The 20527-nt window shown below is 35.2% G+C and overlaps 2 protein-coding genes across 2 annotated transcripts in view; one reads left to right on the top strand and one right to left on the bottom strand.

Annotated features, from left to right (window-relative positions):
• LOC137408447 (lebercilin-like) overlaps positions 1 to 4970 on the bottom strand; it is a 31489-nt gene extending 26519 nt beyond the window's left edge. The window contains exons 1-3 of the mRNA XM_068094979.1: positions 4886 to 4970; positions 2675 to 2812; positions 1411 to 1553 (exon numbers count right to left, since the gene is read on the bottom strand). Coding sequence (XP_067951080.1) covers positions 1411 to 1553; positions 2675 to 2812; positions 4886 to 4970 — 366 coding nt within the window. The remainder of the gene's footprint in view (positions 1 to 1410; positions 1554 to 2674; positions 2813 to 4885) is intronic.
• A 2790-nt stretch (positions 4971 to 7760) lies between these two features.
• LOC137408467 (adapter SH3BGRL-like) lies at positions 7761 to 19655 on the top strand. The gene is made up of 4 exons (XM_068095006.1): positions 7761 to 7921; positions 15150 to 15329; positions 17451 to 17552; positions 18998 to 19655. The coding sequence occupies exons 1-4, from the start codon at positions 7877 to 7879 to the stop codon at positions 19004 to 19006; spliced, it is 336 nt and encodes a 111-aa protein (XP_067951107.1). The 5' UTR covers positions 7761 to 7876; the 3' UTR covers positions 19007 to 19655.
• The last annotated feature ends 872 nt before the right edge of the window (positions 19656 to 20527 follow it).

Here is a 20527-nt window from a genome sequence, read left to right as displayed (position 1 = left end):
CGATATCAACCAATAATACTACAGCTACTGTCATTAAACTAGTCATTAAACTTGAAATTTGAGTTTAATTTGTTTACTACTTGAAGGGCTAAAGGGGTGAGTTTAAAAATATTTTTGAACGGGTAAGGCAATTTATGTGTACTGTACGAATAATGTAAAACGCTATAACGGAAACGTACTCAAAACAGATTATTTACATTGTAAGATTTACTGTATTTCCATAATGTCAATATCTAGCAAATAGATATATAATAATATATAATATTATATATAATATAATTATATATACAATATAATTATATATATAATATAATCTAGATATAATGATATATCTAGGAAAGAAATAATGAAAGCGATCCCTGAGTGAGTGACTGTTTATAGACACTGGTTTCCGATATAAAGTAACCCACTCAAACATGCAAGGCAAAGGTGGATACGATGCTATAAAAGTTGAGAATACCAGCGCAATGCAAGTGTATATTCCCGTCTCGCCGTACCAACAGCGGAAAAGAATATTCCTCTTACAGAAATCTATATTAAGACTTGTGTACTACTGATCATGTTTTCAAGCTTACCACACTTCTACGAATCACATCACAGCTCACCACACTTCTACCAATCACATCACAGCTTACCACACTTCTACCAATCACATCACAGCTTACCACACTTCTACCAATCACATCACAGCTTACCACACTTCTACCAATCACATTACAACATATTTGATCATTTTGTCTTGTCCTAAACGTGCTCATTTCTGTTACAAGTTTTAAAACCCTGCATTTTAAATTTATTAATTCATATTTATCCTTCCACACATATGGCAAATATCGCTTTCTATTCCATGACATCAACATATTACATCCATCATCGTATGTTTCAATTTATAAACTTTCTGTTACTACAGTTTGCAAATCACTATTCTAACTTCTTGGCAATACTATTAGATTATCAACTATTAAAGTACGTTTGTTCAACTCACTCAGTAATTCCTAATTATTGCCTTATTTTTTTTGGCATATAACGAAAAACATAATTTTGTTGACGATTACTGTTGCAAATAATAAGTCATTCATAGATATACACTCCTATCGAATAGTTAAAACATCAAGTAACTTCAAGGCTTGGATTAGAAGAACTGCAGGGCAGTTAAAGGTACACAGATCAAAAGATAAATATACAATTTTGTGAAATAATTATTTTAATGGAAAGTACATAGATTCGATATTGTATGATTTGATGTGTTGAAATAATCACCAGAAGTGATATGACTCTCTAAACATGCATCATGAAGTTGTAGCAAGTTTCAAAAAATATCTTGACTGTTAGTTAAAATTATGGCAAATAAAATAGCAAAATGAGAAGTTGTAGGATCATTAGAAGAACAACTCCAAGATCAAAGCTTACCCGCAATTCATTTATTTTTAGACGTCGAGCGGACAACATCCTTTTAGTCACCACATCCTGGAATCCTGGCCGGGGGGTGCTTGTTGCGGCTCCACTTTTCCTAATTGGTTTTTTAGTATTAAACTTTTTTGAAGCAGCTTTAACTGAAAAAACAGTGACATGCTAGGAGTTGTCATCATATTATAAATGAATACAAAATCGAGAGATAGTGAGCGCACGTTGACAAAGGTTACTAAATATTTCATGTTGAAAACTGCTAACTTCATTTAAACAAATACTTAATAACTTTGTGATAAAACCATGCGCATAAATTTATTGCCATCATCCAAAAACCATGTTTTCATAGCACCCAGCCAAAATGAGAACACAACTCGGGTTCAAGAGACATAGATAAGCATTTAACGGAGATAGAGAGAGTGCTATTTACATTGAGTTTTGCTACATTTGTGTGTGCAAGAGATTAGCTTAGGCAAGAGAACTGGTTACTATGCGTTTTACCCACACAGACAAGCGTAGGTATGGGATGCGGATAAGAACAAACATTATCATTACAAAAACACTGCCATTACTCAACCATAAATCTATGATGACAAACAATTATCAGTTAGCATGGGCGGAGCCTGTAGATTATTTTAAGTGCTATTAATAATCTTCAATCTAATGAGAGCTTAGTCTGTTGCTTGGATGTTGAGAAAAAGATTGCACAATATATGATTTGAACTCCAAACCTTCAGATTGTGCACCAATGCACTAACCAATGCAACAATCATTCACCCACCACATGCAAGGAATATTATGATTATACTGATTCTCTGTGCTTTATTGACACCCCTGACAATCTCTCACAACACACTTGACTGCCACAGTACAAAAATAGATACTCAAAAAAAAATCATTCATGATGGAAGAGTTGTAAAAGCCAAAATCTGATGCTTACACGCTAAGGCAACATTTTGAAGAACTCTCATAAAGAGGCTAATCGGATAGAGGCAAAAGCAGACAACACCAATGCGAGAAAGGTCAAGCTGTTATCACTCATAGCCCACAACTAAGCTTCACTCACATTTAATTTTGACAGGTCTTGATTTGTTAGCTAAAATTAAGAAAAATCACTTTTGACATAAACGTCAAAAAATCATAGAAAATCCACTTCAAGCTGACCTTTATGTAGAAATATTGCATTCAAGTACTATTAGCAAAAACAAAGTACATCTAATAGAAATTATAGTACATACAGTAGAACTCGTGCTATGAAACTCACCACCAGGTTTGCTGTAAGTCTTATAAGAAGGTGGTGTTCTGGAGCGGCTCCGCCGTCTCCGGCCTCTACTGTCATCACTATGAAATGCATCGCTGTAGTATGAGCGATCAGAGTAGCGGGAGTCGGCTGACCTTGATCTGCCTAAAAGAAAAATGGCAAAACCAATTTTAACCTCTCAACAGGAGTACTATTTCGAGAGCCAATATGAACGCCTATAGATCGTGCAATTAGGATTTTAGCTGAGACCTGGGTGGTATCGATGTCTAAGACGAAGGCTCTTCAATGCAATCGACCTGAGAAATTCTATGCATTCAAATGAGCAACGTTGGGGATAAACCACTAACGATTCTGTTATATTTTATGTTGACGACAGCAAATTCTGCTTGCATCGTACTTAGCGACAAAAAACTATTTTCATACTCAGCAGACACGCGTTAAAATGTAAACAGTACAGTAAAATTGAAATCATCAGGAAGAATAATTAGTCAATCAAAAACTGCCAAACTGTGTTACAATGTCTGAATCATACCATTTATAGATTTTAATATCTATGTCTTATTTTCATATCTGATCTCAGTTTTATTTTACTTGCAACTGCCGATAAAAGCAAATCAGGCCACATGGAAAAGAAGTAAGCTGTAGGCTATCTTTGTAAGGCAGCACGAAGAGCAGCGATTGTTTGTAATTTTGCTGTCTGGAATCCTACATGTCTACATGTACTGATTTGATTTTGATTCGACCTGAATTTTATGTCACCAGCCAACACCGATTAAAGCAAATCAGGAACTCATCAACACAAGAACTCAATTATATTTGTTAAAGAAATTCTTGTGACATAAGGTGTTCTAGATATCAGAGGGGCAATTTGTTTATGTCTTGTGTTCTCCGCGGTTTCTGTAAGTGAGGTGTGCTAAGAAGTGGCTGGTTGGGTGTACACGATAGCCTGTTATAGTACTTTAGACAGCAGAGATTTAGAAATACCAAAACTTCCTTGAGCCCAAGAACTTCCAATCATTGGTTATAATTATCCGTAGAAGGCATCACCACTCAAGACAAAGTTTTCAATTTTTTTACTAAAATAAAGAGCTGCCTCTGTCTGAATTGATGGTTAGAGATTGGGATAAAAGATTACCTTCAGCTCAGGACTCGCAGCTTAGTAGACCGATACACTAACATCTGCACCAATCAAACTTACTTCCATAACTTTAGAATAACTGTGCACATACTTATTCTCTGTGATTTATGGGCAGACCTGACTACCTCTCATGGTTCGCTAGACTGCCAGAGTACTAGGGCCTATATTAATTGAGCCTAGGGAGTCTTGCTGTCAATAACCATATCACACTCGAGGTGACTGACTACATGAGGGAAGTTATAAGTTTTACATCAAATCTAATAATCTATAAAATGTTATGAAGTTGTCAGCCCCTTTCACTATATTTCATCATCAAACAGATTGTAATCTCATTTGTCAATTCTTACCAACTATTTCTGGCGCATAAATTCTATACTTATTACAAAGGAAACAATATTTACATGCTACAAAACTACTGCAAGCTTATCCATTGTACCGTAAATAGAGTACATATAATTCATGGAAATGCTAAAATAAGTTTCCGGTGATGTCATAGCTAAATCTATCTTCTCAACTTCTACATTATTCTGTAGGTAATGGCCTTGTATGAGCCATAGTTTGCACATTTGCAGTTTTTAGCACCACGTAAGAGCCAGACTAGAACACAGGTATTAAACACGATGTATGGCGTAAAATACACTAAAATCAAATATATAATCGCGCTATAGGGCACCGGATGAGTTATGAGTAATTACCGAGACAACCATTATATTCACGGCTCTATGAAAGAAAGAGAAATCATAAATACAAAGATGTAGCTAAGTGTAACATAAAGTTGAGAGAGTTAGACCCAAAAATATGGAAAAAGAAGGTAAAAAACAGAACTACATGGAAGTCGGCGATAAAGCCAAAACTATAAGACAGTCATTTTCGAGACAACTGACTGCAAGAGAACGCAAAATAGCTATGCTACATATGAACGCAAATAAAATCGCACCAGTTAAAATATGCCTAATGATTTCTTGCTTTCATCTGAATTTTTTTCGCCTAAATGAAAATATTTTTATATACTACATCTGTATAATATTATCTATACTACATTAGAATTGGCGATATGTCAATAGCGATAAGCCACTCACCTCTCGACCTTGAATACGGAGTATAGGGTGATCGCCCTCGCGATCGTGATCTAGAATCATAGTACGAGGGGCTTCTAGTAGGCATTTCCTCTGTGACCTCTGCGTCAACTAAAACGATTTACAAGTGAGAGGTAATCTGATAGACTTTATGAGATACTTGTAAGAACAGTGATACCGAGAGCAATTACAAACAAGTCAATATTAGAGCTACTCTGTACACAACTTGCATCATAAACTCCTCTGCCACCCTGTCAACTGGCTTAATCAATATATATTTTTAGCGAGCAGAGCTGCTAGGCCGTTGACATGAGGGTAAGTTAGAAAGAAGACAGAAGTTGTGCGCCCTTTGTCACTATTATCGTAACTGCCTTTGCGAGGTTTAAAGGGAGTGTAATCAAAGATAGCGCTTTACAGGGTTAAAATGTGTTAGCCGAAGTCTTGAAGAGCTCTAGATAGTAAAAACTTTTTAAATGAAGTTTGTACCTAGCTCCTTTCGATAATTATTAATTATCAAATTATAAAGATCGAACAGACCGAACAAAAATAACTTGCCACTACATAATGATTATGTCAGTGGAGAAATCTCTAGTTCTTGAGCATCCTCGTTAGTTAGCTACTCAAATTAAAGGCTTCCCATCCGACATTCAAACAACTTTTCTAAAGACAAGTACTACCAGACCTCTGCTAAGATGTAAGGTAGAGTTCTCCTCATAGGTTTTTACAGACAAGTTGAGATTTCTGCTTTCCTTTACATTTACAAACAACTGTTGTTAAACTAGCTGAAATTTAACTTGATCTTCCAAACGTATTCTTCCAAACCTCAGTTGCTTCCGACAGTGTTTGAAAATAGATGATTGTACAAGTACATGTATAATAAGTTTTAATAAAGAAAGCTTGTAAATTATAATTACAATAGTAAAAGTATATGATAAAGGTGGTAAAAACTTACCAGACCTGAGCAGTGCTCACAGTATGTCAACTTAAAGTATGTTGTTTCAGCAAAATTATAAAGATAAGCAACTTGTCTCTGCTCATGTATTTTCAGAAAATAGATGCCTATGAAAATCATATACTATGAAAATCTAAACTTGCGATTTGACAATTCAGCAAATCGCTGCGAAAAATGCAGCGGGCATTACTGACCAGTTTACTACTTATACAAACATTACCAGCTCCTACAGATTCTAGGAAAAATTCTTTGTGAAACTAAGAGGGTTGAGTAGATATTCAATATTACTGGAATGACCGCACTAGCGGGTAACAAAAAAGATTTTTTACCATTACAATTTTTTTGGGGTAAACAAGAAGCTAACAATGAATAACAAAATTAAGTGATCTTTGCCACATGTTACCCAGCTCTCCCACAGTTTTGCAGATTGTATGTTTCTACCTTTCCTTGATGCGTCAAACAATATATACTGTGCTTTAAACTGAAGTAACTACGGTTATATAAATAACAATACTAGTTTTGGTTTAACAAACGTATGTTAAGAGCAAAGCAGCCTTAGTTTGACACCCATCATATAAAGTGAAAGAAATATTAGCTATAGGCCCGCGCATTAACCTGCTATTAGTACATGTTATAGGACTAAATACTCTCAGGAACATAAACAAAACTTCGAAGTTGGATATTCCATCAAATCGTGTAAGCAGAGATGAACAGCCAACAAAGTAACAGACAATAAAAGAGATGAATCAGCAGTTACAAAGCGCGTACGATGCATTGGTTGAGAGAAAAATGGAGGTGCTTCCACAATAAGCTCGGGTATAGCAAAGTCTGGTACAATGCCCATAGAAATCATGCTAGCAAGGGCAGCTTCCATAGACTGCCAGCTGATGTGATATGAATGAATTCCATTGGATTCCATATCTGGTCGATCCAGCTCTATGACATCATCATCTACTTCCGACTGACTAGGTGTGCTCATGACTAGTGTGTAACTAGGTCAACAAAATCATACAAACACTTGTAGACTGTGTAGACAATTATTGTTTTATATGGTCTTTTTTCAGCTTTCTATTCTTATAACCTTTGTAGCATTCTTGATATTAGTAATATGATACTAGTCTTATGATATCATCATATGATACTCTAGTGTTATGCCTAAAACCAAATTATACTGCAAAACAAGTAATGAAACCAAACAAAATTGAGACATGTATTATTGTTTTAAGATTTACTTATAACTAGCGACTTCGAACTTCACCATTGCAAATGAATAAACATAGAGACGTTGTAAGCAATGTTCCTGTTCCTACACCTTCGAAGTATCATGAGGTATGCAAAAATATTACCAACTAAGAGATGTAAAATTGCCTCAGTAAAAAATAAAACAAATGTGTGATGAGCTTACAGCAAACCTATTGTTTTTTTATTTGAACTTACTACTAGATTCCCAAAGGTAACACAAATCATGCAGAGTCACTGTTATATTGAATAGCCTGACCTTTTTAATAAATGAAGTTAACAACCACGATAACTAACAGCGTACCACATATACAAAACGTATTGACAACGAAGCCTTTGGTGAACAGCGGCTTTATGCCAGAAATGCTAAATAAAAATACAGTAGGCCTACTCACCAGAAAGGAGTTAGGAAATAACGGAACAATAATAGCAATAAGTATTATGAATTAGTTGCTGAAACAAAACTAATAGAAAAATTGACACTTTTTTGAAGTATTTACTGTGTTAATATGAAATCATAGTTTCGATAACAAACGCTAAATTGTATTTTGAATTAAATACATGCGGATAGGAATGTGCAGTTCTCTTAGCAACGCGCCATTTACAAATACCACCAGTGTGATTACGTATTACACGCAAATGCAAACTGATGACGTATACACAGACGGAAATGACCCACTGACCTCAACCTTTGACTTCCTGCTTTGGCTTCGAGCGGTGAACACTATTCCGCGTTTTCCAAACTAGTAGAGTATCTATCTCGCGCTGATTTAACTATTTGTTTGTTTTTACGGCCCGCAATTATGGTGATAAGAGTTTTCATTACGTCTGTGTCAGCGAACACGATGGTAGGTTCGTAGCCACAAAAACACAGTTATTGCGTCAACCTTTATATCATTTTTCAAAAAATGTCTATCTGATAAGTTTTGCTGAAGTTGCATCTACTCTGCTTTATTAAGCTACAGTAAAGATTCCAGTACAGGTACATTGCATGATTATGTAGTGCCGTTCTCCTAGATTCAGATTATGTTTAGGTTGTATTTATATTGTTTTTTTAATAGTTACTAGTTGGGTCAAATTGATTGTTTTAACATTTGATGCAACACTACTCTTGTCATGGGAGATAAACAGTACGAACGATGCAGGATTATTTACACAAAGCTCTGCATGTTGTTCATTCTGGCTTCCATGATAGAAGTATGTCTTTCACGGAAAATGTATATCATGTATATCTATTTGGAAACTTGGAGCAACAATAGCCACAATATTTACTGGGTGATAGGACTCTTACATGTGTTGATACCGTAAAATATATTGGTGTGACCTTACGGTCTAACATACGCTTTGATACACACATTACTGAAAAAACCAACAAAGCTTCCAAGGTTCTTGGATGCATCAAACACACTATATATGATGCACCATCACAGTTTAAACAACTTGCTTATACAACTTTGTATCGTCCTGTGCTAGAATATGCTTGTACATTATGGAATCTAAGTGACAGACAGACAGTACATAACTTGGAAATGTTTCAAAACCGAGCAACACGATTCATAGCCAATCTTGAAGGTAGAGATAGTGTCAGCTACACCCGTGAAAAGCTAGGTTTACAGTAGCTTGAATCCAGAAGAGGAAATCAAAGAGTAGCTTTACTGATGAAGATCCTATCACATGAAAGTAAGCATAATGTTCTAGCTTCTGCTTATGATGAGCTTACTACTGACAGAAAGGATACTGTCATAATCACATGTGCTGCTGCCCGTGGTGAACCAACATCAATATATGCCATGACTCGCCTCATTCATAACAGTTTCTTGCCCAAAACCATTAGAGACTTAAGACTTAAATCTCAGACTGAAACGTAAGTCAGCTTGATGCTGAAATCTAGGTGAACTGAAAGCTTAACCAAAGTTTTACTTCTGAGGTACTTTCTCAAGGCCCCTGGGGCTAATTACAAGTGTACTATCGAGTACTACTCGACAGTAATACATGCAGTGTCAAATATTAACATGTCAAATGAGTGTTTGAAATGTCAGTTTTCGTTCAATATTGAACTTGAAATCTTTTATTCCATTTTGCACTAATAGGATTATTTGCCAAATTAGGTGAGAGTAGATTTACTTCTATGTAAAAGCATATGAAACCCTCAGACACTTAGTGACCTACGTTGCTTGCAGATGCATGCAGCTACCTGAACCATCGTACACTTATTGATCTTATTGATCAATTATGGGCTAGGCTAAACCCCGTCAAAATCCTAAATTGGCCATGCTTATCTAACACAGTATCAGAATTCAAGGTCACGGGCTATTTTTAGCTAAAGATGAATTATTTTAACTTACCGCATAGATGGTAGTCAGCACTATCGCTCATTTGCCATCAAACATCAATTAGCTGATGTCTAACTACTGTATTTTTTTAGTAAGTTGTCCGTCATCACTGTATCTAAAGATATCTTATTGTTCCATTGCAAAAAATTGTATGACCACATGACTAGGTGTACAATTCAATCAGTTTTCTACTTGTCTGCAATACTAATGGGAACATGTGATGCATATCGGTGCTTATAATAAAATGCACCTGCATGACAAAGGTTGTTGAGAAACATACTTGTACACATGATATGGTGCTTGTACACACAATATTCTATTATACATTTTGAACCTTTTTCTGGCTAGAGGTTTTCTGTACCAACATAAAAACTTGAGAAATATTGATTAACATGCATTTATCAAATCAAGTTCTACAACTTGTCTAACCCAAAAATTTTGCTACACTTTCTTTGAGGCGCAACAAAAATTTCAGTTTAGTCGTTCCTGAAAGTAATTATAATAAACGAATAAACTTTTAAACTTGCAAATAATCGCTTATAAATCTTTCACTCATCTTCTACATTATCTAGGCCAGTGATTCTTAACCTTGTTGGCCACACCGAACCCACTAGCTCCATATCCGCTTTCACCAAACTCTTCTTTATTGAAAAAATAAAATATGATTTTTTTCACATTCAAGACAGGTGTATATTTTACTGGTGCACAAAATGAACAGTATTAACATTACTGCGTTTAAAGGACAAAACCAATACAATGCTTGAACTCAACAAATTCCATATCTATATACAGTCAAACATGGATAACTCGAACTTCAAGGGACCGAGCAAAAGTGTTCGAATTATCAGAGCATTCAAGTTATCAGAGCACTGTCACAAGTCCATATATTTACTTATTTATTAGTAGATACATGTACATATACAAACTATAATATAAATCAAAAGCACAAATGGCTTGTTTCAAATTAAATGCTTCTAATGTAAAGTTTAAAACGTTTTCATGAAAAAGTATAGAGATTTTTCTATCACTTGAGATTGGTTTGTTGTTTGAGGTGATGTTATTGCCAGGACGTTTTTCAGATTGACATTGGCAAAACTTGATCGTTGTTGAAATGCTCAAAAGAAAAGACATTTTTTTCTTTTGGGGTTTTACCCACCATCAATTTTGCCGTTTTTTCTTGAAGTTTATGCAGATTACTTTACTTTACCTGGGATTCGTTAAGAGCAACACTCCGAGGCAGTTCAATTAGAAGTTTTACGAGGTTTTACGGTACATTCTATATCACTCACGCTTTTTTAATAGATACTTATTGAATGTACACACGTATTCTGTGTTTAGGTCAAACGATGAATAGTTTTTTGTAGCTCAGACAACGTATACGTTTAATTACAACATTTTTTAAGACGTTTTAAACATTCAACATTCCGACGTTGATTCAACACGGAATCAACGTCGGAAAACTATTCATCACGGGCTAGCCGAGTCACGCACTCAAGGATTTTCGCCACGCACATACAAAACAACATGCGATTTTTGTTTTGTATGTGCGTGGCGAAAATTCTTGCGCGTGACCCGGCTAGCCCGTGCTATTCATCGTATCGCTGTATAAATCAAATTTCACCAAACTTTTAGAAAAGTCGTTGACAAAAATATTTTGCTGATGGTGGTAATAACGACGCTTATGAATTACGAAAAGATGAAGTTTACCTCTATGGCTTTGAATAAAGTGATTTTCTAAAGCGAAAACAACCGTTTCGGTAGCTGTTGGGCAAAAAAACAGTTCGAATTAACAGTGTTGAATTCGAGTTATCTATAGCAATTTAGCATTACGTGGGAACGGACCAAAGGAAATGTTCGAATTAACCATTTTTTCGAGCTATCCGTGGACGAGTTATCCATGTTTGACTGTATATATCTCAGTGTTTGTCATCTTTCATTTGTCTGTCTGTCCTTCCCTTGTCCGGTTAAAGCAATGAAAAATCATCTTCGTTCAAATTGCAAGTCTACCAACAAGCACGTGTAACCACAAAGCTAAGCCTTTCTTATCACACTCATACTCTTACCGTATGGGACATGATCTCAGAAACCACGGTTAAGTCGGTGGTGTGAGATTTGGAGTATCTACATTAGCAAAAGGAGACAATTCTGTTATTTTGCAAAAAAATTTTTGATTTTAGCATTATTACCGCAGATTTTATGGTCAATAAACTGAATGTACGTTCACCATCAGTGCAAAAACCTAGTTCTGAGAAAACTGGTTTTAAAGTTTGAAAAACAAAAACCAATGCAGTTTTGTTTACATTTAAAAACGTCATAGCAATAAATATCAAGAAGTTGTGATATTTATCTAGATTTAGACAATTTTTTCGCCTTGTGATATGGAACACGATATTTTTACGCCCTCGCCATACAAGGATGAAAATTGTTGGTCTTTTTTCTCCATACAATTTCAACTGATTATTTGCTGATTACATTGAAATGACGAAAATGCTGATACGCTATTCGCCAATATTCCTCTCACAATGCCTGAAAGATGAAAGCATATTTTTATTTTATAACTATATTTAACAATGTTGCCTAAAAATTCTTTGCACTCATTGACATGTTTGCTGCAGTTTACAGCCAAAACTGGGTTTTGATGTGCAATAGAAGAAGAGTTATGAATCCATTGTAAGATCAGATTACCGCAATGATGCTATCAAATAATATACTATAAATCTGCAAATTTATAATTTATATAATAATAATCTAGTAAATGCTACAAATATGTATTCATGAACAAGTGACATAACCAAACCATACTTATAATAAATGTATATGCAGAAACAAAAATTAACTTTTTTTAACCAAAAATATTTGTATCGTTTGCTCGGCCAGTTGCGTTCTGATTGTTGCTTTCGATGGAATGAACATCTTATGGTTGTCCAATACCTGCCACAATGTCTTCTGACCTCAACTTTTTCTTCTGCGTTGCTGAACTAGTAGATATTAGCGTTCAATTTTTGCAGCAGAGCAAAACTTTTACGAGCTGCATCTCGCACAAATGATAAATTTCAGCCGCTAAGCACAACCTGTAGCCTAAAGCTAGTTGTTTATGTACCATCATAAATGTAACCCATTTTTCACATACGTCGAGGTATCAAGTCCATGTTAAACAAGGAACTACTATTAGTGTGATTCAGTTATTAATTATTTCTATGGTGTTTCTTTCAAAGTTTTAAGAAAATGAAAAGCTTCCGAGTTGGAAAACGAACTTTAGTGCAAACAGAAACAACGAAATAACTAATTGTTATTGATGTAGCTGAGTCATTATTTGTACGATTTTGTGGACACTTTTTTACTGATCACTTGCTATTATGGGTTTGTAATGATCAATGAATGTCAAAGTGACGGGCAAATAGAGGTGGCGTTCAATTAAAGGGTGGCGCTCTGCTTTTTAGCCCTTAGTGGCGGTCAAATAGAGGTGGTCTACAAATAAAGGTGGTGTTCAACTAGAGGTTTTAACTATGACATAGCTTTAAAGGTTGACTTGCAACAAAATTCACATTACAGTTATTTGGTATCAAAAGATTCACCATGTCTTACTCTGTTGAGTTGTAGGTGCCAAATATGTGGAAATGTGATTGCAAGCTCTTAAAAGCTCAAAAACGAACAGTTAATCGCAGCCATCATGAAACCCTCATAGATTGAAATCAGTTTATTTCTCTGATGTAGTCATTACATTTGATTATCGGTATGTCACGTGATGTTCTCACGTAAATTGAAAAGCCAATAAAAGGCTCAATATAAAACTTCTCGTAGCACTAGTTTATGACAAACACTTCGAGTTTTACCGAAAAGCCCGTATCAAATATAGACACTCGCTACGTTACAGTTTTGTTTCTGCTTGGTCTAATCGTCTAGTCGTAATCTGATCATGTGACCCATTACTTCGCGAATAATTTCTGCAGATATTTTTGATTATCATAGGTGACCAACAGGCTTGTCATGATTATCAGACAATGATATGTACTCCTTCGAGGTAAGGTTAAAAAATTAAACAAATTTTTAAGGTAAGTTATAAAATATCACTGCTAAAAGTGACAGCATTACAATGACGATAAAACAGACGCATAAGAACCATAGACATGGTTTTATTGAATGCGTGAAGTATATTTGTGAAAATATTTCGACGAATAAGGTTGCATGAAAGTGTAAACAAAAACCATCTCCCACAACTGCGTCACATTTGAGCCGTTTTGGAAAGCAAATCCAAACTCCAGCGGTCTCGTGTAGCTGCAATTAACTGTTCGTTTTTTTAGCTTTTAAGAGCTTGTAATCACATTTCCATATATTTTGTACCTACAACACAACAGAGTAAGACATAGTGAATCTTTTGATATCAAATAACTGTAATGTGAATTTTGTTGCAAGTCAACCTTTAACTCTGTGTTTAATCAGCTCAGTTAATTCAAGTTAAGTTTAAGGTTGATGTTATACATGTATGTCTGTCCTGAAGGTAAGAGCTCCCTACGGTGCGTACTGCATATATCACATTGTAATGTTACACTTTATTGCGAATCATAACCACTAATTACACTAAAGTTACTTTAGGTAACTATAGTTACTAAGGTTAACATATTATTTTGTTACTAATTTTTAATATGTACAGTACGTATACAACATTTTGATGATTTTTACATTTTGATTTTTATCATCAAAATGATGACTATTTTTTCATCATTTTGATGATTTTGATGCTTGGGTGTTTGTATTAGATAATCACTATAGGTTTCTATAGTGATATATACCATTTTATATGACATTTTTGCTTTTCGATGATGCCATCACTGAACTAAATTAAAATGCAACGAATTAAAATCATAGTTATATACCGAATCATTTTTCATTGTAATCCTAGCGAAACAGATTTATTTAGCCATTACTGGCGAATTATTTCACATTCACATTTAAACACATTTGCATTTGTTTCATTTTTTCTCTTAACTTACTCAAACTCCAAAAAACATTTCTCTCACGATATGAAGCTTAAAAGTTGAAATGGTAACTGTTATATGTTAAATCAAAATAAGTTTTCTTTTCAAAGACTTCTTTATTACCCGAGCCGGGCATTTACCTAGTCTTTTTTATAAAGACATGACCTTGATAATCAGTGAGACTTCTGCAGTTGTCTTTGAAAGGCGTACACTGAACCAGTAAGACTGACTCACCAAACTTCTAGGGTTTGATTGGACCCAAGTTTTGATCTCAAGATTGAACCATCAATCTAGGCAAAATGATTTCGTGCAAAACTAGAATCTCATACATTTTTTTATCCACTACTTAGCTCCATATATGTGCCTTCATACAGCATATAACGTTACTGCAAAAATATGTCATACTCATTACCACATTAAAACAATTTTTCGGCATCAATGTTCAATTAATCCTTTATATGTTTCGCTATTGCTGCGGGAGCAGAGTGAGGGCGGGGATGATATCTAACAGTCAACAGTGTTTGAACAAAGACAGTCTTACAAAAATTCAGCTTAGGAGGGTCTTTGAAAGAATATAAATAAACTCAAACGAATGAATTGGGTTCTTTAGGAGCACCTCTATGTGTCACCTCTATGTGTCACCTCTATGTGTCACCTCTATGTGTTACCTTTATGTGTCACCTCTATGTGTCACCTCTATGTGTCACCTCTATAGTCGCTATGCTGTGTAGTATTAGGTAGTTATTCAATCTTCCTTCCTGGTTTAGCTGAAGAAGAACCAGCAAACAATCATCGATACGCTCACAGCGAAGGGCATTGCTTATGAGCTTGTCGATATTTCATCAGATGAGAATGAAAAGCTGTTTATGAGAGAGAATGCCAAGCCTAAAGATGGCCAAGCAAACGCTATGCCTCCACAGATTTTTTCTGACACCGATTATCTCGGGGTTGGTATTATGTCTGAATCAATTCATGTCATTGCATTGTTTTTTCCTCTTTCCATTCGCCCACTTCTCATGCCATAGAATCCCGACCATGCTTATTTGTGCTTACAATGCTGTTGTATTCCGTTCACGCCAACTTGTTATATTTTGTGGCATAATGAATAATTTCTTCTACATTCAACTACAGTTTTTTGCGCTTGACAGCTAAAACATTTAAGGCTGGAGACAGAATAGAAGTAATTGTGAAACAAGAGTACTAGTGTCTGCCTTACGATGGTGCTATGCAAAGCATACTGTAATGTTTTGTCTTTAACAATTATACATGCAAATTCATATTGCTACACTTTTTATATAAATTGACTATTCAGTTATAGTATATATGCTTCTGGTAATCTATATTTTTAAACTGTTTAGTGATGCTTTCTGGACTGCGTAATAATGTTTTTTGGGTGATTTGGTTTTATTATAGAGCTGCACAACGATTATAAAAAATGATCGGGATTAATAACTGGTCTGAACCAGTTAATCTTCGATTAATCTTAGAATTAATCTAGCAAAAACTTGCATATTCAAAAACAAATAATACAGCTACATATAGATTAAATATATTTTAGACAATTGTTAGCAGTAGTACGTGTTATGTACAATGTACATAAGTTACAATGTAATAATTATTGAGTATGAAAACTGTCTATGAAAGTCTATAATTAAATCAGCCAAGAGTTGAGGCAGCACAGTTTATTCACATTATCTGAATAAAGAGATGCCCTCTTCCTACATACAATATTGCCAGCTTTAGAGAATAGCCACTCACAGGGGACAGTAGTGCCGGTAGTCAGTAGTATTAGTTATTGTCTGCAACAGCTGGGGATGATTTCTGCGCGGTAGGATGAGAATTAGTTAAAATATATCTTAATAATGATGTGCTGTGGTAGTAAGCAAGTTCTTTCTGGCATATACTGCGCTTCGCTTTCTTGTTTACGTTTCCAACAACTTACAGAAATGCACTACCTAGAGTGGAAGACATTTTTCTGCTTTCATGTTCCAATAAAGTGTCAATCTTATATTACTAATATTCTGAAACTGAAATATGATTGTGACTTGTTTGAAAAATGAACATACATGTATAATTTACTTGAAATTTTTTTTTAAATAAACAAAAATAAACTGTAAGATACGTATTGAATAATACTGAAATCACTTTTGTTGCTATTACCTAGAAACATGTTCAAACAACTAACAACATGGCCGCTTAGGGCTAGATCCGCACGGCGCTTGTGCGTTGTATAAACAAGTTTAATGTTAGCGACTCACTGTGTTTTTATAGTTGAGTGCAAAATAGTTGTGGTTGTAATTTATTGGTTAGAAAGTGTTGCTTGTCATAATACTTATTTGTTAGTAAATTAAATGGTAGTAACCTGCTACGTTAATATAACGTATGGTACTAAACAGTACAAAGGAAAGGAACCCCATCAAGATCATCACCTCCGGTTGCATTTTAATTGAAGATTAATTGGCTCAACTCAGTTAATCGTTTATTTGTATTGGTCGCATTAATCGTTTAATTAACGCGATCATTGTGCAGCTCTATTTTATTATAAATCAAATTTATTGCGTTAGGTACGCGTCAGGTTTTATATTAATGCATACTCACTGACAATTGGTGAACCAATTGCGACAAAGCGATAAGCACAAATATCAAGCACTCATAACATAAACTAATATGCTAGCTTCCAGCACTTTAGCCATCAACACCAGTGAAAACATGTGTTACTTCACCAGAAAGCAAAACAAAATCTGTTGGATTATTTTTTAATAGTTTTAATTTGAGATTATATTGTTTATATCAATAACTATCCTTGTTTTTTGTAAGGCTAATAGTTCATTATTAGCCTTTTGTCTCTGTGTCTAAAAATAGAGTTGACTCTTTGTTTAGTATTGATGATAGTCTTTTTAGGCCTTATGATTGTAAGGTTTAGGTATGATTCTGTGAAGCCAAAACATCCCAATCGTATTTCCATATTTTTATTGGTGAAAATATGGAAATAGAAAAGGTTGTAATGTGTTTCTGGAGGTCAAGTCACCACCTCGTACAGCTTATTGTAGCCTGTGATCTTTCTGTAGGACTATGATGCTTTTTATGAGGCATTGGAAGACAGCAATCTAGATGTCTTTTTCCATCTTGCGTCTGCAACGCAGACCTCCGAGGCTACTCTGACGGTCGGAGTAAGTATTTTCCTTGATAGTTTTTTATGCACATTGTCGGAGAGTTTTATTGATCTGAAGGGCTGGTCATATACGTACGTGTACAAGTAGCTTGCCGTTGAGGAAACAACTCCTTGTTTCCTCAAGTTGAATTGGTTGGCAAGTAATTTGATTTAGGCTCTCACTCATTGGCTGTAATAATGAAGAAAAATACATGTATTAAAAATTTCAATTTTGAATTTAAAAATAATGAGTTATTAATAATAAAACAATTCGCTCAGCAGAATTCGGCTGTATGAATGGCATGACAAGTACTGCTGGCTAGCGAGTGTTATACCGAGGCTCTACACATGCTGACGCTGGGCTGTCCCAGAGCCTGAAATTCAGTAAGGTTCTGGTTTATGACGTTAAAGATAGCACTTATTGGAGATGCGTGATGATATATTGTTCATTTCCCTTTCCCTGTCGGAGAGTTTTTTGAAAATTTTGTCTATTTCTTTTGTTAGTGACAGCCCCATCTTATTATACCAAATCTGATTGTATACACAACTCCTAAACAAGCCTCGCAGTTCTTCCACCAGTGATTGGCTTAGCACGCTCGTTTGTACTGTTGCAGTTGATGATTTCTTTTGTCATATCCATCTCGGAATTACTTTCAATATGGGCGCAGAGTTTGGAATTGTGAATTGTTTTCTGTACAGGGACAATGGCGCCTGAAAACTTTTGTCAAGTTTTGCTTGTTCCGACATTTGCGTGTGATAGAAATAGCTAGCGTCGATCATATTGTAATTTACAATTATTGTTCGCAATCACGTATTTGTTTTGGTATTTTACTGAAAAATACAGGGTGTGTTTTTAAACAGATTTCTACATAACTCTGGATGGATGTGTAACAGGTAAGTTATTAGCTTGAACTATCTGTAGATTGATTAATTCACAACTACTTGGTGGCCGATCTCTTACCTAGTTTAATACGATTAGCAATGTACAATACAATGTTATATCAAATGAATTACACTCCACTATAGCTGTTTCATGTTAAATTTATTAAAAGCCTTCTAAAGGATGAGCTGAACATCAATATAATTTTGTGGTTGTCTTCTCTTGGGGCTAGTATTAGCGACTCAACTCTTTTCCTTTGCAAATACATTCACATGAACAGAATGGATTATATATTCATCTCTGCTTTGACAAATAGTTCGACGAATTTGTTCAGGTTAGTCAAAAATTCAACAATTATCTGTTGGCAATCGCGCTGGGTGTAAGTATTCGACAGTTTGTTTATGAGGTCATTGTCTAAGCTGTTATTGGTAGAAGCTGCTCAAGAGTTTTACATGGCTATGTTTTTTTACTTGTCAGCAAACATATTTTTTCATCCCGACAACTGCCAGCTGCATGATTCATTATAGAGCCCTCAAGTTGTGCTTGTGCTAGTTTGAGTGCTACTAAACTGTTTTCTCTTGTAGACGAACTAGTCGTGTGCTACCCCCTGATCTGATTGAAAACTAGCATTCTATTGACTGTCTTGAGGCATGCTCTTCCTGATGTATTTAAACTCATAAAACTAACCCATCAATGTCTCTTCCTTACTCCTCTCGCTGCTTTATACGATTTACAAAGTTTGGATTCGTCCTCTCAATTGGAAAAGGCAATTTCTTGTCTATTTTAAGACTCAAGATCCAACACTTGATCTGTTAATTAAACTAACTCATATTTCTGTATTGTAATTTTTAAGGTGTAATCATGTTATGTAATCAGTTGTTTAGGTCTAACTCTTGTACATGTGCCGTTTTACGGTATATTAGTATTTTTTCTATTCTAAAAACTATAGACATACCTTTCAGAATATTTTCTATTCTAAAAGTTACGCTATTGGTAGTCCCAGGTAAATGCTTTCAAACTTGCCAATATTTTCCTTATTCTATCATAGCATTTTATTGGTCAACTCCTGTTGTGTGGAGAGAATGTCCTCCTTTTTTTTTCTTTTGAAGAAATATTATGTAACTGCTTTTTATTGGCTCAACAGATGTTATAAACTATTCTAGTCGAACACATGTATCATCAACCATGTGTAGTTCATACTTGTTGAAACATCTCAATAGAGTACAAATGCTTTCTGCCTAACTGAGAGCATCTCTTACAGCTTTTGTATTCGCCGCTCTGTGATGGTTAAGAATTTCTTGATAGACGTGGTCACTAGTGCATGGCATTTCATTGGCGTGTAGAATTCTGCGAATGTTTTTTGTTCGAATGTCCAAGGGCTATAAACCGAAGTGGGTTGGGAAAGATGCATGATCACTATAGATGCTTATATTAACCATGGTTGATTTGCAGTTTGCTAGCAGGCAATTAATATTTACAAATCTTTCAGAATACGGAAAATGTGGAAATGCTGTATTAATGTTGCATCTCTTCCATGTTGAAGTATTTCTTGGTTATATCAATTTAGAACTACTGATCCGCAGAGCTGCTGGGGTTATTGCGTTGGCTTAGGACCAATAGGTCAGTGGTATGAGTCACATTAGCACTACTATTAGGAAGGTCATTCGATAATAATTTCTCTCACGCCAAGTCGGGTCATCAGTGATTAAACCGGCTCTCCTCAGCTGCACTCCAGCGTGGAAGAAGGTGGCTAGCAACCCTACAGGACTACTAAAAAAATCCGACAAACAGCAGAATAGCTCATCTCCGAGCTAACAGCCAGCTAGCTAGAGATGCCATCCGATAAAAACACCCAACAGAAGGCAATGACGAACCACAGTTTACACCTGCCAAGAATAGTGGCGGTTATAGGAAGTGAGGGGAACCATGATCGCTCATGTTCTCACAGGACATGGTACATAAAGAGAGAAGTTTGAATGCGATACATAATAAATGAACAAATCTATATAAATGAAAAATATATCTATGGAATAACTAAAGAATGTGTTAAGACAGTTTCTGTTGTATTGCCTAACAATAAATTTAGACAACTTGAAATTTTACCATTTAAAATT

Source organism: Watersipora subatra, chromosome 11 (genome assembly GCF_963576615.1).
Source record: "Watersipora subatra chromosome 11, tzWatSuba1.1, whole genome shotgun sequence".
Lineage (NCBI taxonomy): Eukaryota > Metazoa > Bryozoa > Gymnolaemata > Cheilostomatida > Watersiporidae > Watersipora > Watersipora subatra.
This window is presented reverse-complemented; position numbering and strand designations above follow the sequence as displayed.